At 46.4% G+C, this 24,283-nt stretch overlaps 1 protein-coding gene across 2 annotated transcripts in view; it reads right to left on the bottom strand.

Moving 5' to 3' along the window:
* The window catches only part of cnk (connector enhancer of ksr), a 37,763-nt gene extending 19,251 nt beyond the window's left edge, over nucleotides 1-18,512 (bottom strand). For both annotated transcript variants that reach the window (XR_013307275.1, XM_077631932.1), the window contains exons 1-12: nucleotides 18,431-18,512; nucleotides 14,279-14,442; nucleotides 12,059-12,252; nucleotides 10,798-10,927; nucleotides 10,181-10,297; nucleotides 9,310-9,438; nucleotides 8,992-9,096; nucleotides 8,723-8,862; nucleotides 7,727-8,289; nucleotides 5,151-5,317; nucleotides 2,506-2,588; nucleotides 1,890-1,968 (exon numbers count right to left, since the gene is read on the bottom strand). Coding sequence is in view for 1 of the 2 variants with exons in the window: in XM_077631932.1 (XP_077488058.1) it covers nucleotides 1,890-1,968; nucleotides 2,506-2,588; nucleotides 5,151-5,317; nucleotides 7,727-8,289; nucleotides 8,723-8,862; nucleotides 8,992-9,096; nucleotides 9,310-9,438; nucleotides 10,181-10,297; nucleotides 10,798-10,927; nucleotides 12,059-12,252; nucleotides 14,279-14,442; nucleotides 18,431-18,488 (1,929 nt within the window). In the remaining variant the exon portion in view is untranslated. The remainder of the gene's footprint in view (nucleotides 1-1,889; nucleotides 1,969-2,505; nucleotides 2,589-5,150; nucleotides 5,318-7,726; nucleotides 8,290-8,722; nucleotides 8,863-8,991; nucleotides 9,097-9,309; nucleotides 9,439-10,180; nucleotides 10,298-10,797; nucleotides 10,928-12,058; nucleotides 12,253-14,278; nucleotides 14,443-18,430) is intronic.
* Nucleotides 18,513-24,283: the final 5,771 nt, after the last annotated feature.

Raw genomic sequence — 24,283 nt, 5'->3', positions numbered from 1 at the left:
CTTCATCATCAACGTCATCAACCTGACTATGCCCACACTAGGACAAAGGCCTCTCCTATATCCCTCCAATTAATCCTGTCATGTGCCAGCTGCGGCCACCCTATCCCTGAAAACTTCTTAATCTCATCCGCCCACCTAACTTTCTGCTGCCCCCTGCTACGCTTGCCTTTTCTTGGAATCTACTTCGTCACCCTTAAAGGTGCACTAAAGAAGAATCTGAACGCGTCTTTTTATTGTGGGAACTCTATCTACATGTTTCGGGCATTCTTAGAAACTTGGAATAATTGTCCTATGTGCCCGATTGCCCTAATTAAACCCGATTAAACGTCCCGGCTCCCACCTTTTTTTTAAAACTCAACGCAGTAGGTAGGAGGAGTCAACCAACGCATCAGCCAGTTCCGTGGCGGCTTGCCGCTCTGCCATCGGCCGAGTGATACGTAAATCAACGAGTCCATGTGTACTTTTATTTCCGTGGGCCTAATTTACGACTATATTGTCTGTGTCTGCAACTGTTTATTCACAGAAGCCTAAAAACAACATAAAAGTGAAAGTGAAGCCGCCACTGGACTGGCTGAAAGGCACACTACACGTTTGCTGACTCCGCCTACCTACCGCGTTGAGTTCAAAAAAAGGTGGGAGCCGGGACATTTAATCTTATTTAATTAGGGCAATCGGCCGCACAGGACAATAATTCGAAGTTTCTAAGAATGCCCGGAATGTGTAGATAGAGTTCCCGCGGTAAAAATACGAGTTCAGATTCCTCTTTAGTGCACCTTTAAGGACCAGCGGTTACCTTGCCTTCACATTACATGCCCTGTCCAAGTCCATTTCTCTCTTGATTTCTACTAGAATGTCATTAACTTGTGTTTGTTCCCTCACCCACTCTGCCCTCTTCCTGTCCCTTAACGTTACACCTGTAATTTTCCTTTCCGTAGCTCGCTGCGTTGTCCTTAATTTAAGTTGAACCCTTTTCATTAGCCACCATGTATCTGAACTATAGGTGAATACCGATAAGGTACAGCTGTTATATACTTTTTTCTTGAGGGATATTGGTAAACTGCCATTCATGATCTGAGAGAACCTGCTGAATGCGCTCCACCCCATTCTTATTCTTCTAGGTATTTCACTCTAGTATCTGTGGTCACTACCTGCCCAAAGTAGATGCATTATCTTACCACTTCCAGAGTCTCTCTACCAATTGTAAACTGCTGTTCTACTCTGCCTGCCTAAGTCGCTGATCATGCTTTGCAATCCATCCCCTGTGTGACTAAGCAAGGCAATGTCATCAGAGAAACACAGATTACAAAGGTATTCTCCAATAACTGTTATCCCCAACTATATTCCCAAATGAGGCCTCTGAACATCTTCTGTAAACAGGCAGTGAATAGCAATATTACTGTGTCTCTTGCTATAAGGTCACCTTGATTAAAAAAAAAATGACCAAAGGACCACAGGTTCTGCCAAGTTCACCGGCTTTTATAATAAGTCGGTCGATACTTTAGTGTGCATTAATAGGAATAGGTCAAGGCCAACAAAGAAGCGTGAATAAAACTAAGTGCTTAGAAATTTGGCGACAGCAAGTCCATTACGAGAAGGCATCAATAATTTGAGCCAGGCACCACAAATTGCTATTCAGACTGAATCGTCAGAAATGAAACACATTTTCTCATATGCAGGCAATGTCAAAATGTCTCTTAGTCTAACTCTCGGCGCAGTTATGCCACAACTGCAAGAAATAAAGCCTCCCTTATTATCAAAAACTAGATTCCATGCGCTAAGAATCATCATGCAGCCAAGAACTGTGTGGAAACTTCCGAGCAATTCTTCTTCAGTCTGAAAAAAAAGAGAAAGAAGAGAAAGAGAAAAGGCAGGCATGACATTCCACCTACCTGGGCAAGGGGCCTCTTTGGGGACTCCCTGGCGGCAAAGCCAACCTTCGCACTTGGCATCCCACTACCGCTCTGTGCACTGCAAAGGGGGTTAATAAAATTCTTCGCAGCCAATGATGGCACTTCAACGCCACCAAGCATACACTAGAATGTGAGAAGACCAGCGTGGCTCTGAAAATTGCCCAGAAGCCTAGAATTCCTAGCATTCCTCAGCCTTTCCATTTCTCCTGCTTTGCACTCAATGTTTCCTTTTTTCTTTTTCAGGTATGTGCACTTCCATCCCATTTCTGCCCCACTACAGCGTGGAACAGTAATACCAGAATTTTTTCTGCCCGGCAATATGCTTTCGGCATGTTTTTCGAAAAACAGTGATGTCTGACAACCTCTCCGAAGCGCATGGAAGGCAGTGTGCCGAAAGCCAAAGTATTCTGATTTGACTGCCACCAGCAGACTTTGCCCACTGTTCCAGATACAAGTCTAATCTTCGTTTTTCTGGCAGCGAAAACTCTGCCTCCACATTTTTCCAAACCAACCAAATCTGGCCATGTACAACTGCTTGCATGGATAAAGTGGGCATTCTATGGGCATCAAGAATAGTGACTAAAAGAAAACTTACCTAGAATTAGCCTGGACATGTGAAGGTGGCTCCTGAGCCTTTGCTTTGCTGGACCTACTGTGAAGGTGGTTCTGCTTCAAGTCCTGCAATACAAAGTAAACACTTCACCCACTGTCTCCTATGGGCTTGAATAGCACTGCTTACACATTGCCATCCCATTAAAACCAAGTTACTTCAAATGCATGCATCTGGGCTCCTACAAACACCGAAGCAATCTTAAATGTGCCGAGAGTAGAAGGTCAGAGAATGAAAGCAGAAAAGAAGACACATTTACGTGGGTTAGTCCTGACGTATAACAAAAGCAATCAAGTGAATGCTTGCCAGCCTGCTTCATCATAATAAGTCCATATGCTATACTTTGAAGGGCCAAACACTACCAGTAGTGAAAAAAACTGCCACACTCAAGCATTTCACATATTAACCCAGTCGGCCTCAAGTGGGTAACATTTTTTATGCCTTTTGTCTACTTCACCTATGGTCAACACTTCTGAGATGTGAAAAATCTCACTGATTTGTGCTTAAAGTGACAAGTGCCGAACAAATCAAACTGGTGGGGATTATAAGCTGGTCACATTATATAACATCAACTCGGCCCTCCGTGTCCCCACAGTTTACACAGAATAGCAGCAGTGATGACAGTGGTGCCTCGGAATTTTGCCCAACGTGCAGCCGATGGGTATGCTCCCCTCTGGCTCGGAGGATGGTTCCTTTGTTCACAAAAACAATGCCAGCTAGGCTTGACAGCGCATAAGTTGTGTCCCCTCCAGCAGGCTTCATTTAATGTTTGGGTGATTTGCCTCATTTATAGATGCCCCAAGAATACCAAATAACTAAAATATAGATGCACAAGTGGCAATTGACATTGCAACGCGCCTTGCAAGTAAAATGCGTTTGTTGACAATAAATTTTTAAGCAAAGATTCCAAAGCCTACGATACACCACCATTCACTTCAAAATGGTGGCAACTGGTCCTTTTTGGTAAGGACGTAACGAGTCTGAATCAACTGGTGGGAAGATTTTTAAACCCAATTTTCTCGGCAATAATTGTGCCTTTTGCTGCCGGACAAACGTCATAATGCCCAGAAAGTCCAACGAATTAATTTTTAATGAGAACTATAATTGCACAAAATTGTACTGAGTATCCCTTTAACCATCAAGGGAACAAACACAGCGCCATACTAAAGTTCCTTAAATAAACATTTTTTTCTCTCTTTCTCGCTCTCATGCTCAGTAGCAGAATGCCATAGTCACTGCGTCCCCGTGGCAAGTTTAACACCATAAACATATGATAACCTTGCCTGCATCTGTTTGAGGTTACTGATCATAAGTGCAACTACTATTATATCCATAAGTTGCTACATACAACTACTGATGACAATGGGTAACTAATGAATATGCATTCACACAATTTATAGTTTGCAAATTGAGTAGGATTCAAAAATTTTAGGGAGCTTTCCTCCAATCCTCCACAGTCACAAACCATCGCTTCTTCTGAACTTGTGTCCAGAACTATTGCGCCATAAGAAGGCCCCTAACTTTCTGTGGCAGAAAATTTTAAATTCTGCGAACCAAGAATAAAGAATCTGCAATATTCCGCAGGAGGCAGCAAAGAAAGCTTCAGAATCCATTTCGCATTATATTCGGGACCATGGTATGCATACAGGCTGATTTTCTTCTCTGAGCTCTTCAAGGTAGCTGAAGCGACCTTTGCCACTCGGCTTACAAGCCACTAGGAGGAGCCAGCTTTTAAATGATTATGGGGTAAATAAAGCACACAGCAATCGAGTGCAAAGAAGGTGGCTACGAATGTTGAAAGAAGGCGGTATGGGTCGTTGAGAAAGAGAAGGCATTGAAACAGTTAAGTGGAGTAGGGAAAGCAAAAAAGGGCAAAGGAGTGGAGAGTTGCTTTTTTAAATAATGTCGACATATCCACTGATTCCATATTTTAACATCCTGTCTGCATTTATTTTTTTTTTTTGGAGGGGGGGGGGGGAATCGCCAATGGTCAATGGCCTGAACGGTTTGAGACTGCATTATGATTGCATTAATATTCCTTTAAATTCTCCTGAGGTCACAAACACCTTCCTTGCATTATATTCGCGGAAATAAGGTAAAGTGGTAACTTTTCCATCGTTCTGTTCGTTCTACCGATGTCCATATCAACAGTAGTATCAAAAATTGAAAATATGCCTACTAACAGACAATTGTGCGAAAAATAAATCTGCAATTTTTTACACAATCACGGGAAACTGGGGGACCTAGTTCAGAGAATTTTCAAGAGTAAAAAAAAACGAGAGAGCCCATAAGAAAAATAGCCAACAATTACTGACGGCAGGAAAAGCTTGAGAGAAACTTGTGTATGCATATGTGAAACATGAAAAATTCAGAAATGTAAAAACACCCCAAAATTAAAGTAGACAACACAATACTGCACCACCTCTGCTTTGCATGTCCGGCATGCGGAACTTCAGTCAGTACCTCAGTCATGTGGAACTTCAAATTGTGAAATTATTCACAAGCTTCACAAAATCGTATTGCAGGAGTCTCGATGTTCAACTTTTAAAAACACATTCAGCTTGCTTTTTATACTAGTAAAGCATTTGGTTCTTCTAATTCCACCCCACAAAATTTATAACTACACGAACCTCTATTTTCGGAACCTTGAGAGTGACCATGGGTGAGCGCTTGCCAGTGCTGGGTCCAAACAGCCTCCGTTCCCGCGGTGACTGGCTCCCCACTTCTGGACGGATGTCGGCAGGAACCCGGCTTCCGCCGGATATTGCAGGAGGCCCACTAGACTGTTTTGCCGATTCTGAAAAAAAGCGACGAAGGCCAATCTCACCGACCAATCAATCAACGTGACGCTCAACATTTCACAAACCAGAGATAAAGCAAAGGTACGGCATGGAGCAACAACAACTCTACCATCACCTGCCCAGTCATGTCCGCTGCAAAAAAAATGCCTCTCCAAGTGGGTTTCACTTATTGAACAAGATGCAGCCGCACTACCCTAAAGAAACCTTCCCGACTTTATGACTCCATTCAAGTCTTTGCTGCCTTCAACTACACTACAAAACTCTTAACAGACCACCAGTTGTGTATTTTCGCCACTGATAACCTACTGTGCTCATTACATTCAATAGCAACAAGCGGAACATAGCAAGAACACAAAGCAGAGGAAACTTCTCAAGCAGGAGCAAACAATCAGATAAAGTTACAGGAAGAAAAGCTGCAAACAGATGCATGTCCACAGGTGACACCTTGTGGAACAGAACACAACCTTCTTTCTCTTGTGGAAGCCATCGCAAGATGGAGCACTCATTCAGTGTACTTTCAAGAGCGGACATAAAATTAAACACATTCACTGCATCAAGGGTCACCCATGGGTCACATAGTGTATACCAGCTACATGGCACGAATACTGAGTCTCGTGAGGAAGCCACGGGACAGCTCAGATTTTTCAAGGACCCCGCAAAAAGCACACATGCCAGGTTGCTACTGCCGTCTGCTAGCAGTTCCAAGAAGCTGGCATCGCCACTGGTGGGCCACAACGTACAGGGATTATGCTGCTGCAGTGAACATGTTAAGATCCTTAACACAGTTTTCATGACAGTGAAAACAGAAACGCGAAACTTTTGCAGAAGCCTAAAGTGGCATTCCATTCCGCTTTTAAAACAGAGCAAGGACATGCCATAAGATGGCTATGAATTATGGCGAGGAAGAACCCGGTGAAGTACCTAGTCAGGCCCAACCTGATCTAACGAAATGGAGATTACCAATGCAAAAAGGCTTAACTGCCAATTTGTGATGGCAATAAGGATAGGGTGGTTTTTAGCGTGGTTTCGGTATTGTATCCTGTTGTGATATGCATAAAGTTTTGAGGCTCAACTTCACGAGGAAAGTTTCACGTTAAAATCAGGTAAATCGGTAACTGAAATAGGAATCACAGACACATGCGCCAACATACTATACTCCGTTTCATACATAGCAGCCAATGCCGCCAAAGCTAACGTGCTTCTTCGTGCAGGCTAAGTTTGCACCGAAAAAGTAGTTCACCGTTCAACCAAAATGAACAACGACATATTTCATTGCGACAAGCTTAAAGTGCTGTGGCTGGCAACCTATATTGCACTTCGTTTTACTTCCTTCCACATTTTCGCCTTGCTACTCATTAAGACTTCGAGAAGCAAGAATGACATATGGCGGTATGACACACAGCTGGTAAGGCTAATCATTCAGATTCCATCTGCACCTAAAAAGTAGCTGACACTCAGTGAAAATTACAGCCAGAGAGCCCGAACACCAAGTGCCTCACAGCTTCAACTGTGATTCCCAATGCTAGCACTTCCTTTTATACAGCTCTTTGTTTTCTTCAAAGCACTCACCGACACTTTGAGAAGAACAAATGATATAAGTTACCTGTATGGTTTTGAGGGTGCACTACTTCCACAGCCTCTGCAGCTTCAACTGCTATGTATGGAATGAAGCATAAGGATGCTATCTGGCTAGGCCAAAGATAATTCAAACCCCATCTTGCTTGCCTTCAACTGCATTATCTGACCCTTTTCTATCCTGCACTTAAGTGCAACTTCTACAGAGGAAGCAATTGGTGACCCATGAGATAGTGGCCTTCACTGAAGTGTTCATTTTTTCCTATATACATCTTTCAGCAGAGCACTGATCATTGTAAGGCGAGATCTGTTACGACACTAGTATTAGCAAAATTTGCATTTTGACAATGTAAGCAGCACAAATGTTCGTTATGCAAGTATGTCCATAGATAAGTAAACATGGTATACATCAAGTTCTTCCTGTCTGCTTAGCCGCCGCGGTGGCTGAGTGGTTATGGCGCTTGGCTGCTGGCCCGAAAGACGCGAGTTCGATCCCGGCCGCGGCAGTCGAATTTCGATGGAGGCGAAATTCTAGAGGCCCGTGTACTGTGCAATATCAGTGCACGTTCAAGAACCCCAGGTGGTCGAAATTTCAGGAGCCCTTCACACGGCATCTCTCATAGCCTGAGTCGCTTTGGGACATTAAGCCCATATATAACATAAACCAATCCTCCTGTCTGCCAAGGCCTTCAAGCTTGCCTCACACAACTTCCCATACATACAGTAATACAGATGCTGTGCACAACACTAAAAACAACATTCCATTTAGTTTTCTCACTACAAAATTCACATCGGCATCATATGCATTCAAATGGTGTGGGCTAACTCACCGCCTGTTGTCAAACCTCTGGCTTCTCTGAGGCGTGACGAAAGTGTGCCCGCCATTCCAAAGGACCTCCCAACCAGAGGAACCACCGCCGAATCTGAAGCCGTCCTGCCTTTGGACAGCACAGGTGAATCCTTTGTGGGCATGTTCATCGCTTGCGACTCCAACTTCTTGTCTGACTTTTCGGCCGCTTTGCTGTCGGGCTCCTTCCCATCATCAACAGCCGCATCGTCCGCCACCGTTAACTTTCCACCAGCACCGTGACAACCGGGATCATGGGAGACCGAACGGAACACAGTGTCCTTCTTCTTCGAACTGCCGCCAAAGAGGCCAGGGATCCCACCGGCTACCAGGTCCTGCAGACTGACGGGAGCCTTCGTGACCGTTGGCGACGCACCACTAACCGTGGCTCGCCGGTGGATGGCGGCTCGTGACCGAGGAGGAAAGACCTGTGCCCGTATGGATGACGGCGCTGCGACTGAGGTAGTTGCGGTAGACGTGGCACTCTGCACGGCTGCATCCGGCAAAAAGGCAGAGTCGTCGTCTTCGACTTCTCGCAGTGCCGCTCTGAAATATGGAGAAGAAAAATTCATTCAACCCTGCACCAGCCACCAAGACCTAATTTGCGCAATACATATTCCAAAGCAATCACTGCACATGAAGTTTATCAAGTAATAACTGAGTGAAGCACGAATTTTAAGAGGCAGGTTGACTACTCTCATCAAGCAGCAGTTCGGCCCAGAAAATGTCAAATATTCTCTCTGAGAAGTGTTATGAGACTAAGACATCCTTGATGTTCATTACAGAACCTGAATTAAACTTTCCCTTTTTGCAATCTGCATAAAGCTGCTGTAATATGCGAACTTACTGCATGTAATTTAATACGCTGTACTCCAAGTGAATGCTCTATAACACCGAAGAATGAATTTCTCAAAGATTCTCAACAAGCTTTGGAAGGCGTCTCACTAAAAAACTGAACAGGCATTAAATTTTCACATGCCTTGGGCTTGAAGGTTCTGGCTGCGTCTTGACAGGAAATACTTCCTCAATGTTGACTGCTTGGACGCCGTTCTCTGGCCACATCACCTTGCCATAGGTGACCTTCTTTAATGGAATCCTGTATGGCCTCAAGACTATCACCTGCGTATGGACACACACACTGTGAGTAACGACTCAGGAATAATGAAAAGTGAGTCCTGCATGTCAAAACACTATTTTGCCATCCACTCAAGAGCTCAATCTGAATAGAGACAAGCGGGTCACACACACCTGCCCCAAGATATTTGTGTGCCTAGGCCTCTTCTTTAAGGTGAGCAGCACTTCTGTGGGGTGCTCCTGAAGCATGTACACCAAGTGCTTCAGCTGCCATCCCACCTGGAAGCGGCAAAGCCAAGAAGAGAATAAAGTAGACAGCAGCAATTAGCATATGCAGCCATCGTATTCTAACGAGTACTGACCACATTATCAACTCTCAGCCACTTTGATGCTGACTGATCACAACTGAAAATCAGCCTGCATGATCCAAATGCACCCCATAGCAAAGCTACAAAGCTAAATCACCTACACCATGGGGAAAGCACGACTCACCACTGTCTGGTAGTTGATCTGAACAATTTCATCGCCCACGTCCACCTTGCCACACCGGTGGCTGGGGCTCTGAAACTTGACACCGCCAACCACATGGATGCCCGAGTAAGACGAATTGATCTGCATGCCCTGCAAACAACAAGAGAGAATAATAAAATAGCCACCCTGTTCCTCCAGAGTCAAAATTATTATTATTAGCATCATCATCGTTGCAAAAATGAATATAACAAAAACACATCGGAAACCAATGCCTTCCTTAATCTACATCCATGCAAAAAAAAATTCAAACACAATGCAGGCCAACACATGCCCTAAGCATGACAGACAACACTAATTATACTCCTCTCAATCCTTTCACAATGCTATGTCATGTGAACCTGCAAGAGCTGTTAACCCTCTATACACAAATTTTGTCGACATGTTAACTATAGGTAAACAGAGATGAGTATGGACAACTTCCCAGAATCAAACTAAATTAGCACATTTTTTACCGTCAAGCCCTCACTCAGTGCATGAGAAACAGAGAATGCTTCCTGAGACACTAGGATTAGCTACAGGGTACACTTACTTTCTATTCCTAATACAAGGCACTTCAGAACACCACACACTTCTGCAAAATGACCAGAAGATATCATTCTGCAATGGATAAAGCTGTATGCTACAGCCCTGCAGTTGAAGATTCAGTCTAACCACATAATCCAAAGTCTCTATAATCTGAAATCAAAGATCAACTTCTATATCCTATACATATCACATTAAGTGCGAAACTAATTGTAATCGGCAGCCATGTGTGCTAGATTAAGACTGCAAACAGCCACAAAGGCAAGCACACCACCGGCTGACGCGAGTTGCGTGGTAACACAATGCATACCCATTCCTCGTCTGTCTTCTTCTTCACAGTGGCTACATCGAGGGAAGCTGGCTGAATTATGAGGGAGTCGTGGCACTCTTGGATGATGATATCACAAATATCGGCCAGGTTATAGCACTGCAGTAAAATAGAAAAGGTAAGGAGGCGTGAGATATTTAATGTAAACAATCTGGGGTAAACTGACAGCAGGTGCAAAGCCTCTTTCCATACCCCTGACTACTAACAAGCGGCCCTCAATACGGAGAGAAGCACGGAGCAGCAAGATTAAATGCCTCACAGAAGAAGCCGCATTTGACAAAGCTGTCAATACCAGCATACATTAAGTGACCACGGCATTCAACATATTTTCAGAAGTTATTTTCTGTTTATAAACTGTCTCATATGCTAACTTCTCAACATAATTATGCAGGAAAAAAAACAATCGCACATTATGTTTAAAGGGAAAGTATAGTTACAAGAATATGGGTACTTGTGAGCAACATTCCAGCAGAACAGTGCAAAAACAATGACAGATAGAAGAGAAGGAAACACAACACAGGTTTGTTACATCATTGACAAACCCGACTACAGAGGAGGAAGCAAGGGAGGGCACAAAATAAAGCCTTCATGGTACTCACACTATTCTGTATGACAGCGTAAGGCTTGGCTGCAAAATGGTCGCGCTGCGCAGTAGACGCCAGTTCAATGCCCAATTTCAGCACCGTCTGCCGGATGTTAGTATAACGCTCTTGGCCTTCAAATGGTGCCCTGCAAGTCACAATGAGGGTAAGGGCTGTGAAAACCAGTCACCCTGACGAAGTCTCATTTTGGCATGACACAGGTCCTTCTGCTGTGTTCAATGCACCGTCCAGCGGAAGTGCTGCTGCAAACAGTAACATATTCGAATGCTTGGCCCAATAACAAGTCCTACAAGCCATACATAACAGACATGACATGTTGTGTGAAATAGTAGACAGGTTATGTCGTGTTATGTAGACATGTGATGTGTATTACATAACAGGTATGGTCCAATTATAGGAGTTTCCCTCATATTTCACTATCCACACAGCGCTACCTATATTTTGCTGCATGAATGAGATATTAAAGATAGCAATACTCAATCAGACAAATTAACAAAAAAAAATTGTCGGAGCACCTTGCTTACGAGGGCTGTCATAAATACAAAAGCTAAAATCTTACACATTCAGCAATGCGTCACAAAGCTTCCACAAGTGCAGGCAGTGCATATCGTCTGTGCATATCTTCTGTGCATTCCGTGCATATCTATCTAAAGTTTTCCGGTAACCGATACCACCACATTTTTTCTTGTAGCTGTTTGCTAGAAAATACAGTTAGCTTCTCATCACATGCATTTGCAGAGCACACATGAGATACTACACCATTTAATGCATTTATAATGTCAGCCACATAAGCTCTAATAATACTCCCATAGCTGGGTGTTTTCACAGTTTTACCACATAACACTAAGAATCCCTATTCCAACATGATAGCATAAGTACAACATTCATGTTCTGACTACCTATGGCAATAAATATACACACATTCTAGCCTAGCATGTGAAGAAATTAGCGCATAAACAGCATAAAGGAATATGCTCTCTGGTGTGGCGTTGCAGTGTCCCGCCCACTTCGACTGACTCATAGGTGTAAGCAACATTACATTGTAACCTGCTGATGCATAAACCAATGAGAAGCTTTCAATCCTCTACGTTTTTGCATCAAGGGCAATCAACACTGTCATCATTATCATCAGTTTGGGTATGTCTACTGCAGGACAAAAGCCTCACCACTGATCTCCAATAATCCTTGTTCATAGCTTATAGCAGCAGATAAACTATGATTTCAGTTAGTAGACAAGGTGGTGGAGTGTTTCCCTCACCTGTCCAGCCAGGAAACAAATGCCTTGACAGCAAGCAGCACTTCAGAGACGTCAGCCAGGATGCCGGTGGCAATCTTGGTGGCATTGTCTTGATCCGTTGTTGATATTCGCTTGATGTCATTGTAGACACTGCGTGCCCTGCAGCCCAGCTTCAGTGCCAACGACTGCAGGTTCTCCGTGATCAGCTTGTAGTGCTGCGAGTTCCATCCAAGGTAACGAGAGTGAGTTAGCCTTTCTCTGAGGTGCATTCATTGCCTAAAATGGGCCAACTACAGTACCCAAACATTTGCTATTACAGCTGGAAGTTCCAATGCACTGTCCAAGGAGTGATCTCTCTAAAAAATTTTAGACGGTTCCAAAGATAAAACAACGGCCAAATTACAGGCAGCCGAAGCAATCAAACTCTGCTCGCAGATCACTTTCGAATCCTCCATACAGCTCTCGCACTTGCCCTGCCAAGAGTCTATCCAATAGCTACAGTGACTATGGTTGCTGAACAACACAGTTTAGTCCATAAAGCTTAATTTGTCCCACATCTAATTAATTAATCTGAAATTAAGTGGCACCTAAATTAAGGGGGCCTTTCAATGCATTTCATGTTGACAGGACCAAAGCAGCAGTTCGAAAAAAGGAAGTCTGAATAACCGAGAGTCAACCATATTACGCTCAGTTATCTTTTCAAGCATAACTACACCCCTGCTTACTTCTACCATGAACTGAAGATTATGTTACACAAGATCCATAGTAGCCTGCCCTCACAGGTAAGGGGCCATGTGCCATGTTCCGCAAAACCAGTTCAGGAAACATTTTCATCTTTGCACGATGCAGTATCTGGCACAACCTCCTGCTGCATTTGTTACTGCTGGCAGACTGCACAGAAGACATGCCCAACTGCAATCTCATTCTTAAATGTGGCAAAAGAACAACACTTTTTCAGGCACATGAAATGAACCAATATAGCAGCAGGGGCACCATTCTTCCAAGACCAATTCTCGCAAAGGTGGCAATGTGATTCTTTTGAAAAAAATATGTGAGGGAACCACTGCCAAATTCAATACCCGTCAATGCAGTCAACAGTATGAGCTATCAGACTGACTCTGACAGAACTTGTGCCTCCCTACATAGTATTTCTTCCACTACATTTGGCGATACAGTTGCAACCGACCAACGCACACTGAATATCACATGCCCAAAAATTATCACTTCAGAAGATGACCTACACTTCACATTTACAAAAACCTTGCCACTCCTGCTACACACAAATATCTTGCTTCACGCACAGTAGGCACATGTACACACCATTCTGCAGAACTAAACAGGATACTTTGTGGACAGCTAACACAGTCCCAAGGCTTCGTGGCACGGCTTTTGTGATACTCTTGGTGATTCAAGTGTCCAGATGGTGAGAAGTGCAGTCTATCTGCTTTGAATTTAGCAGTGCCACATAACAAGAATACACATGAGGAGATACGCCACCTTCTAGTGCAGTATAGCACCACAAGGGCTTCAAACAGTACAGTCATAGAGCCAGTCACATGCTGGCCAAGAATACTCACATGCATGTTTTGCGTTGTTTATGGCGTGAAATTATACAGCGAGGTATCTAACCCACCTCCTCAAACACATGCAGAAACCTTAAAACAAACTTGGCAATACGTTTTCCTTGTACTTCCATGGCAAAGCACTACTTGGAAAGGCTGTGCTACACCACAACCACTGGGAGCAAGCAGCACATGCACCTTTACTGGTACCACATATTCATGCGACATTATCTACTCTGGAAGACACACCATAACGTTTCCCCTCCAGTACATTTTTCGTGGTATGACAGCACCAGGGATGTCACAGAAGCCAAAACACGTGCCCTGGCAGTGAACTTTGTGTTGATGATGATTTAATTGTATGCTGATTTAATCGTATTTAACGATGCCATAGCTAAAGTGTTGTTGGTTTGCATGAGGCGAGATAAAAACCTATATTCTCAATCATTTAGCTGACAAAAACCAAGCAGCAGGCCTGGGAACAGCTTGTACCATTGGAGAAACCGGTGGGCACTGGGGATCGAATTGGCACAAAGGCAGACTCTCTAACCTAGGCCACCTTAGAAGTACGGCTTTGGTCCAATGATAAGTGGTATCCATACAGTACAAGCAAGACTGAGTTGCAAGACTGAATTGTTGCAAAAGAAATGGGCTTTACCACTCTACAAGCAACACTCACCAGCTGACGTAGGTGGTCAACAGCCTCGAGGATGAGTTCCTGGTGGCCGACCTTGGAGATATTGAGGCTGGTGAGATCATCTGGACCCAGGGTGAGCAGATGGTGGCCATCGATGTTGTTGTTGAGGAAGAAGTGCACATAAGGGATGATAATGTCGTCCAGGCCTGCATAAGCGAAACAAGGGCACAAAGACATTAGGAATGAATGAATGAAACCACTTTTATCCATATAAGTAAGTGCCGAGGGTGCTACAGACATTAAACACATTAGGGGGGCTATAATATCCCTGAAGTAGCTAGGCACTGAAGGCTACAGCCTTCCCCAAGCTTACTACAGCCCCATAAGCGCAACACGGGTAGCTGGCACTATCATGATCACATTCACTATAGCCTGTGTTAGTATATTGCAAGAATAATAACTCTCACACTGACCTCCAACCATTCGCAAACTGCGCCCACTTAGCACTGTCATACAGAGGCACAAAAATATATTTTCTGAACAATTTAGTCTCATCCACTTGTATAACTTTAGCTGCAATGATAATTAAGTAAAATGTCAACACTCCCTGCCAGAACATGCACTGCATGACAATTCTCACAGCACACTAAATCATGTTCTTGTTACATGTAAGCTATACTACCAAAGAAGCAGACTAGGAATAAGCACTGTGGTATCTACAGTTTCAGCACCACAGATGCAAACATAAGAGTGCATGCATTCGAAGCAAAGCTTCCAGTAGTGACCGTGTACCAAAGAATGACAGGTTTCACCAGCGGCAAAAGATTGTCAAGTGGTATGTAACTATTATCAAGGAAGGAAACACTGCCAAAAGGGGGCTGTTCGCAAGAAACAATATTCCCGAGATCGTGCTGTGGGCAAGTTATTACAGCGACAGCTGTTAAGCGCCCATTCCTGGGTTTCACGTCATAGTAGTATGTCGTATGTCATTGTCCTTGGTGTAACCGGTGGTGCACTGCCATGGGAACCACTCGGAGGGTGGTCACCGTGCAAAGAGGAACGTGCACGTGAGCAGATAAATGCGTATCTTGTGGGTGGTTACCACAGGGGTTCCGGAGGGTGGTTACCGTGGAAGGGAGAGAGTATCAGGAGAACGGAGGAATCCCCAACCAGAGGATGATTACTGTGGAAGGAGGACGGTATGGCAAGAGTGTAAGAAGATGCAACTGGTATGTGGTTGCCATGCACTCTAAACAAATGGATTAAAACCGTCCTCTAGTGCACATCCTTTTAAAAGGGTGCGCCTATTGGACAGTTTACTCCCTTTTTACTCCCATATACATGTACTTGTGTTTAGAGTGTGGGAACCAATCGGCAGGTAGCTACCCTAGAAGGAGAAAGAAAGTTGTCGTGGAAGGAGGGCACAGTGAGAGGAGGAGGTTGTGGCGGGAATGTAGGTAAGCCTACCACTGTAACCATCCCCCAACGCAGCTACCAGGGAAGGAGGAGGAAGGGTGTGGCGAGAGTGCAGGAATGTAGCACAGTCCATCTGCAACAGCGGCTGCGAAACGCACCCTCCGGGAAGAGGATCATCGGCAGTGCTAAGCTTCTAGGGCGGCGGGCTGGAGAGGAGACCTAGACAAAAAACAACTGTGTGGAAAACAAAAGAGCGCCCTAGAACCATACAGATGTGAGGTCACTCTCATATTCTCTGCACAACATATCGTAAAGTACAAATACCTTATCAGCTGTTGCTGAATCTCACCTTAACCAGTGGTAGCAATCCTGGTAACTTTTTTGGTCCTTTTGAGAGAGCCTTGAGGGACTTTCACAAGTCTACATACATTTTGTGCTTTAATATATAATACCCGGCATCAAAAGAAAGATACGTTCACCTAACAACGTGTGACTATATTTACGTTTCTAGATCTCTTATTATTATTATAATTCACTATGATTATGGCCACATAAATACCAGTGCTTACTAGACTGAGATTACGATCACAAGCACTGCATAGAAAATTATTTACCAGTAGCCAAATCCAAACAAATACCTTCAACGTAAACTGCTACCACCCTTACCCACAAGTTCCGCCCCTTTCAGAGCCGCCGTGGTGGCTGAGTGGTCATGGCGCTCGGCTGCTGGCCCAAAAGACGCGGGTTCGATCCCGGGCACGGCGGTCGAATTTCGATTGAGGCGAAATTCTAGAGGCCCATGTACTGTGCGATGTCAGTGCACGTTAAAGAACTCCAGGTGGTCGAAATTTTCGGAGCCTTTCACTACGGCGTCCCTCATAGCCTGAGTCGCTTTGGGACGTCAAACACCCATAAATCAATAAAATCCTCCCCTTTCAGCTCAGTCTTCTTCAGAAAAAAACAAAAAACAAGACAACTCAGTTTTCAACAGGGCAACAGTTATACTTCAGTTTCGTTTCAGCTTGCTTCCAGTAATGTGCAGCATTCCTTCTAAACACATAACACAAGTTTTGATATATTCAAAGTGCCTATATCAATGCAAATGGCAGTTCTGCATGCATATGAAAACAACAGTTGGCTTGCCACCTTCATGCAATTGGCATGCGCCGAGTCAAGACAGCCATGACTAAGATGTTACAGGCAGTGGCTAGATGAATAACAATAGCATGTTTCGAAACCTGCACACGATCAAGGAAAAAAGAAAGAACCGAATAATTACAGACAGAAAATTAGGTCACGGCTTGTCCGCGACGGGGGCCGTATTGTTTCACTGCGTTTAATGACACCTTTCAACCACTTAATGCGCGCCTAAGCAAAATACAAGGGCGACAATAAGAAGGAAAGAAAGCACCCCCCCCCCCCCCACCCCCCACCGCAGTGTTTTCTTTTTTACCTCTCCCGCTTCCTTTCTCAGAGCACGACGTCGCTGGAAAAACTCTTGGCAAATAACAAGTAGCGCGAAAGCAAGAACCCAAGCGACGAGCGCAACCGCGCACAAAGAAACCGCTTCCCGCCGCCCGTGTCTGCCAGGCACGACAAGAAAAGGAAAAAGCGACAGCACGCAGGCAGTCGGAAGCGGCGCGCGCTCTTAATGAGCGCGCAGTATGACTCGCGCGGTAGACCTTGAGTCATCGCGGCGCGAAACAGGCGCGTCTAATCACCTGACTCGCACAAAAAAGAAGCGCGGGCGCGAAAGACACTCACAAACACAAAAATGCATGAAGCCAGCCGCGCGACCACCTCATAGGCTGAGCAAAGTTCGCAGGGCACTCATTTGAACACTGAATGAGTAAAGATTGGCACTGTCAAGAGGTATATACAGAGACGAGCTGCAGGAGAAGTAAATCAACGAAACAGAGACGCAAACGGAGTGAACCGAAGTTTAAAGGAAAGCCTAGGCTCGCAAAAATCATTAGGGTTTAACGCGCAATGAGACAGAATCCCCAAACCCCTGCTGCGAGCTTTCTCCGATCCAACTCTTCATCCGGTGATGCAGACCTCTGTTGGTTTCGTTCCCACGGTTGAAAAAAGAGAACGGAAGCAACGACGGGCGGCAGGCAGTGTGACGATCGCATATGTGACAAGAACAAGTTCCGTCGAGCCCGCACACGGAGTTTTTCTGCGCTTTAAATGCGCCGCCGCCGGAATGACCAAAACGCATAACCGCATCGGCCGGTGACACACCGATGCTCGGCAAAAACCAGAGCGCAGTTTAACTAGCTGGCAATATAACGCTGACGCTTGCACGAAAAAACTGCCCGGCTGTGTTTACGCGAGCTTGCGAGAAATCCTTTCACACCACGCAGCAACTGACAAGCGCTTTTCTGAGAAGAGCGCGCCGTCGATGTAGCGAACCGCCGTCCCTTTAAACGGTCGATTTCACGCTAACTCGATCAGCGAAAAGAAGCGCGCTATCAATGCTATCAATAGTCTAGCCGGCTGCAGCGAAATGCGTCGAAAGCATTCCTCAACTGTGGAATGTTTGAACCGTGCCGACAGTAAACAGCGATAAACAAGAGAACTCGACCGGATCAAAAATTCCTCCGCAGTGAACATCACCTAGCCAGCGCTACGGTCAACTCCCTTCGACAGCGGATAGCGCGAGACCATTGCACGAGATCGCGTGTGCACTGCGGCCCGTTTATGCATCTCGGACGATCCGGCATGCTTTAAACAATGTTACAAACCTAATTCCCGAGAGAATTAACGAGTAATTACCTCTTAACCAGTCCGCGACGTGCTCCGGTGTCCACTCTGCTATGTTGATATACGCCATCTTCCCTCTACTACCGTCGTTCGCCGTAAGGTGGCGCCCACTGACTCATGCGCAATCGGCCGAGGTCCGCTTTCAGTATCGGAGCGGCCGTGCGCACAGTGCAGGTGCGTCTTCCGGTGTCGAACTTGATATTTACGCAACCACGCATTTAGATTAGCCTCGGAACGGCGACGCTGCTGTAGCGGTCACGCATGCAATACTGCCTTTCCGCTCGCGTGAATGTTCTTCCGGGGCAAATAACTGATATGAAATTCTATGAGTGGCTGCGAACGACATGCTTTTTTTTTGTTGTTGCCTCCACGTCAGCATTTACGTGGTATCCGACAAAAAGTAACGACTTGCTTTTCCAAAAGGAAGAGAAAAGGTAAAAATGTCCTGCCACCTTCTCTGTTTAGTTTGCTACTCGACGTATTGAAAGTTTAGTAAGCGCGTCATATTGTCGAGTCGGTTCGTATACCCCACAAAGCGAAATTTGGCTATAACGAATTTTCGGTTTTCGCCGTTCTTCCTATGCTTCAAGTAGCAGTCCATGAAATGGGGCTGTCCCAACGTATTTTCATACTATTTAGCGCAAGAGTACGTTGCCGTAAATAACTTCGCTGTTCGTTTGTTCGTTTTTCTGACAAGAGCGAAGTTCAGAGCAGCATTTCGCGCTGGCAGGGGTGTTTGTTGGCACAACTAGATTCGTGCAAGTAGTCTCTTAGCAATGCCGTTTCTTCACCGTATGTTTTTTTTTTTTCTTGCTTTCGTTAATCAGGGGCGAAGGATTTGCTATATATATGCATTACCCCGTTACTGTGCACCACACGCACTGTTCATTTCTTAACGTCGTTTTCTATATTCAACGTTCGCTGCCGTGCAAACTTATTTTCGCTGCCTAAACCTTTCGCTATACGGCCGCTCCGTTGAGTTCATCGGCCTGCACGGCGATGGTCTCGGGGCCCCCTTGCGAGTGCGTGCCCAGGCAGGCAGGGTTGCCGCCGGCGCGGAGTGCCGGACAACCTGCTCCTGCTGCTGCTAGCAGCACTCCCGGAGTCTCTCCCCTCTGCCACCGCCGCCACTGCCGCTGCGGCAGCCCGTCACGATTTTCTCCTCCGCGACCGGAAAAAGCTTTCGTTTTTCGCTTCATTTTATTCAGCGGGGAGATGAGGAGGAGAAAGAAGAAAGGAATAAAAGCAGAGCGATGGAGGGGAGTCCCCCCGCCCCTTTGTGTTTTCGTTTCTGCGCGTATGTCTGTGCCTCCGCACATTGTGTTGCGCCTCGGGGCTTGATCCTCTTTTCGCGTATTATAATGATCCTTTTCGTCGCCGGCCCGCGACGAACACACGCACACACAGTGGCCGAAGCTGCAGGGTAATCCAGGGCGGAAAGGAGCCGTATATAAGCTGTCGTGCTGCAGTATAATGCAGCGTCGGAAGCGCGGGCCGGGAGAAACAAAAAAGGCGGGAATGAAACGCCGCTCAAGTTAGGGGTTGCGTGAGCATGCGATTCGAAGCCAGTGGAGGGTCGGTCCAGGACGGTCGGTCGCCCGTGCAGCAGGGCGCTCAACTTCTCAACGCTGCAGCTGCCCTGCGCGCGATGCCGCTGTCCGCTGCTTCTGTTGCTCCTATTGCTGGGAAGTTATGGAAGCGGCGGCAGCGTGCTGGCGGTAGAGAAGGAGGAGGAATGAGTCGTTTCCGCCGTGAGCGACGCGGCTCCTCTTTTTTGGAGGCGAGCGCGGTGGCGGTGCTCGACTTTATGGTCTTTTGTTTTATACCAGGGGGACCGGCTTCACGCCCCCTCTCGCGCCGCGCGTATTCTGTTTCTGGTCGTCGCGCTGCTTCTAGAACGGATCGTTACACACACCGATGTGCCCGGGTCGCCCAGAGCAGAGGCCCCCACGCCGTCGGCTCTCCCCTCTCCCGTGTGGCCCGGGTGCAGCCTTTATCGTCCGAAAGAAGGAGAGATCTCTGCCTCTCCCTGGAGTCGTTTTGTCGCCCCTAGTGTCTGGAAAAAGAAGGCGGAACTAGCGTGGGAAAATGGGAAACGCGTCGTCACTCGTCGTCGTCGCCGCTTCGCCGGACGCCCTCGCAAGTGCAGGCCGAGTTTGCGCCCGGATATACACGCATGTTTATGCGTGCGCATTTCGCTACAGCCAGCTGACGTGTTCCCTTCGCGACACGTAAGGACAGAATGCGTCATGATTGTGCAGCCGGTGTGGATACGGACGGAGGAGCTGTGGCCATTGCCGGCCGATGTAAGTGTGCGGAGACGAGTAGTAGTAGTAGTAGTAGTAGTAGTAGTAGTAGTAGTAGTAGTAGTAGTAGTAGTAGTAGTAGTAGTGGCGGTTTATTACAAAATAAAAAAGGAAAACGGAAGGAACAGTAGAGCCCTGATATATCGAACTCGGATATTTCGAATTACTGGCTATATCGAACATACAGATTATTCACTTGAAAAGTGTGCGTATAAGTACAGGAAGGTCAAGCAGTAATACGAACTGCAATTTTGCCAGGCATTTGATATATCGAAATGCGCGCCGCATCCCTGCAAGTGGCACATTTAACAGCGCTCCCGCGACTTTTCGCGTGCGGATACGGGTCGGCAGCGCAGCCTTGTGCACCTGTACTCTGCCAGCGCTAATGCTGTGAAATCGCGTGACGAGTTAAGCGTGGGGGTGTGCTTGAGGTTGGCCTTCTGTTTCTTGCATTCGCTTTCCACGTCACGTCACAAGGCTAGCAGTCGTGCCGAAGTTAACTAAAGCCTAGCGGCGGTCCTATTCTGGCGGGCTTCGCTGGCGAGGGCATTGCGGAAACGAAGTGTAGCCTAATTTTATTGAGAATATTCCATTTACGGAGTAGCGGCAAACGGATTAGACATCTTATGACGGGCAGTGGCTAGCTCCAAAGCATGGCCGATGCGGCTTCGTTGCGAAGCGGGTTACGCTTGCCGACGCTTAGCGGGCGGCACGTCACTGCAAGATCCGCGTTACTAGCATGAGCATAGCGTATCCTAGCTTCTGGGTTATCGATAAGTTTATCTATAACCACTTCTTTCTGTATAAAATTATCATTGTATCGAACTATTTCGTGATCCCCTTCGAGTTCGATATATCCAGGCCCGGCATAGATGGTGCTGGCCGCGGCAACTGACAGGTCAATTTGCGCGCAGGCCAAATGCAAATTAGGTGTGCTAGCACTTCTGTTTTTACTTCGGTTCCGATGTTCGGATCTAGTGCCCACGGACGGAAGTATTCCGGATAGCGATAATGGGTTAATGCCTATATATATGCGGAATTGGTCATCGTCTGCTATATATTCATAGGTCCCTGGGAGCGGTTAAGCGATGCGCCACTGCCCTGCGATGCCAGGTGCTGCCATCTGTGGGGCATGTGAGACTCCGGTTGCTCTTCCCGAGCAACGTGTCGCGACCAATTATTAATTAAACTGCCACCTGCGACGGTGGGCATATATCTACATACACTTGACATGTTGCCCACAACCCGGTGGGCAGCATGCAACAAAGTAGGCTGCAGACAAACACACAACGGCTAAATTCGGGGAATGGCCGCTACAAGTGCTATCGCACTAAAAGGTTTTGCTTTGCTTTAATCGCCTTTAACGTCCCAAAGCGACTCAGGTTATGAGGGATGCCGAAGTGAAGGGCTCCGGCTAATTTCGACCACCTGGGTTTTTTAACAGCACTGACACCGCACAGTACGCGGGCCTCTAGCATTTCGCCTCCATCGAAATGCGACTGCGGCGGCCGGGATCGAACCCGCGTCTTTCGGGTCAGAAGCCGAGAATTGTAAGCACTGGGCCACCACGGCGGCTAGGAAAAAAAAGATACAAGTAGATGATAGGTATAGGGGAAGTATAGATAGGAGCGACAGCGAGAAAGAACATGTGAGATCTGTAGCTGTATACTCCCTTTCCACACAAATAATCACACCAAAAAAGGCAAGAGGGCAACGCCACTCGCGCTCGAGTGTTCAGGCCCAGTTTGATTCAGTAGACGAGAAGTATATGGAAGGGTGGTTATCTCACTCACGGTTGTCCCCTGTCTGGGCTGACTTGAAGATGGTGAAAGGAAGGGTTGCCGGTTGTGGAGAGCTTGGCAAGAGCCACCACCCGCCATGGTGGCTCAGTGGTTTGGGCACTCGGCTACTGAGCCGGAATACCCGGTTTCAAACCCGGCAGCGGCTACTGCGTTTCGATGGAGGCGAAACGCTAAGGCTCCCGTGTGCTGTGCGATGTCAGTGAACGTTAAATATCCCGACGTGGTCGAAATTATTCCGGAGCTCTCCACTATGGCACTTCTTTCTTTCTTCCTTTCTCTTTCTTTCTTACTTCCTTTCTTTCTTTCACTCCCTCCATCTCTTCCTTCACGGCGTGGTTGAGGTGTCCACCAAGCAGTGAACCAGTTAAAAAAAGTCGCACAAGGCCGTTCTAACATTCCGCCTCCATCAATTGAAAATTGGTTTTGAAGAAAGGAAATATTGACCCCGCCGCGGTGGCTCAGCGGTTACGGCGCTCGACTACTGATCCGGAGTTCCCGAGTTCGAACCCGACCGCGGCGGCTGCGTTTTTATGGAGGAAAAACGCTAAGGCGCCCGTGTGCTGTGCGATGTCAGTGCACGTTAAAGATCCCCAGGTGGTCGAAATTATTCCGGAGCCTTCCACTACGGCACCTCTTCTTCCTTTCTTCTTTCACGCCCTCCTTTATCCCTTCCCTTACGGCGCGGTTCAGGTGTCCAACGATATATGAGACAGATACTGCGCCATTTCCTTCCCCCCCCCCCCAAAAAAAAACAATTATTATTATTATTAGAAAGGAAATAACGTATACGTGTCTCACTTCTCGGCGGACACTTCAACCGCGCCGTGAGGGAAGGCAATAGAAGGGAGTGAAAAATAAAGAGAGAAAACAGGCGCCGTATTGGAGGGCTCCGGAATATATTCGACCACCTGGGGATCTTTAACGTGCACTGACATCGCACAGCACACGGGCTCCTTTTGCCTCCATCGAAACGCGATTGAAGGGGTGCCCCCGTAATGTAGCGACTTTCAGCATCGTCTATTAAGGGATTCTTTGTCGTGTGTAAGGGATTTTATGGGTCATGTAACCGATAGCAATTTTTCATGTGACCTCTATAAGTGGCGACTTGATTTCATCCAGCCGATGACCAGGAGGTGGCTGCAGATATCGCGCCAAACTCGGTGAACGTTAAACCGCTCGAAGGTGAGGAAATATACCAAGTACATCAAAATCCAAATTAAAGCTGCTATTAGTACAGAAACTTTAGGAGAGGGAGAGGCGGAAGAAAACGTAGGAAAATCTGTTTTTACATTTTGATAATGACCGACAGTGCTTTGTAAGTATCTCGAAACAGATAAGATTGCGAAATTATTGTGCTGGTAAAGTTGTAGCAGAGAGTCCCTGAGTTAGCGTTAATAACATAAGGGAGACACATGGATATGTCTTGTACTGACGTCACCATAGCCGCTATGCTGTCTAGCCATGTATGAGCAGAGCGAAAAGCAGCTTCGTATATTACTGCAAGGCAACATATCTACCTGTCGTGCATTGGCGTCACCATGCATGCATGACCGTCATGCTGCCGAGCTATGCAACAGCACAACGAAAAACTGCGACATTATTTCGAGACGAGATAAACAACAGTCGAGCCTCGTTATAACGAAAGTTTATCACGAAATAATGGATACAACGAAGGGATGGCAATGCCCCTTGGAAGCTCGGCCAACGCGGGCTATAACGAAGTTACGGCTATAACGAAGTAATCGCTGGGCCCCTTC

The sequence above is a fragment of the Amblyomma americanum genome, chromosome 7 (genome assembly GCF_052857255.1).
Source record: "Amblyomma americanum isolate KBUSLIRL-KWMA chromosome 7, ASM5285725v1, whole genome shotgun sequence".
NCBI lineage: Eukaryota > Metazoa > Arthropoda > Arachnida > Ixodida > Ixodidae > Amblyomma > Amblyomma americanum.
The sequence above is the reverse complement of the archived record's forward strand: the minus strand, read 5'-3'. Positions and strand labels throughout refer to the sequence as shown.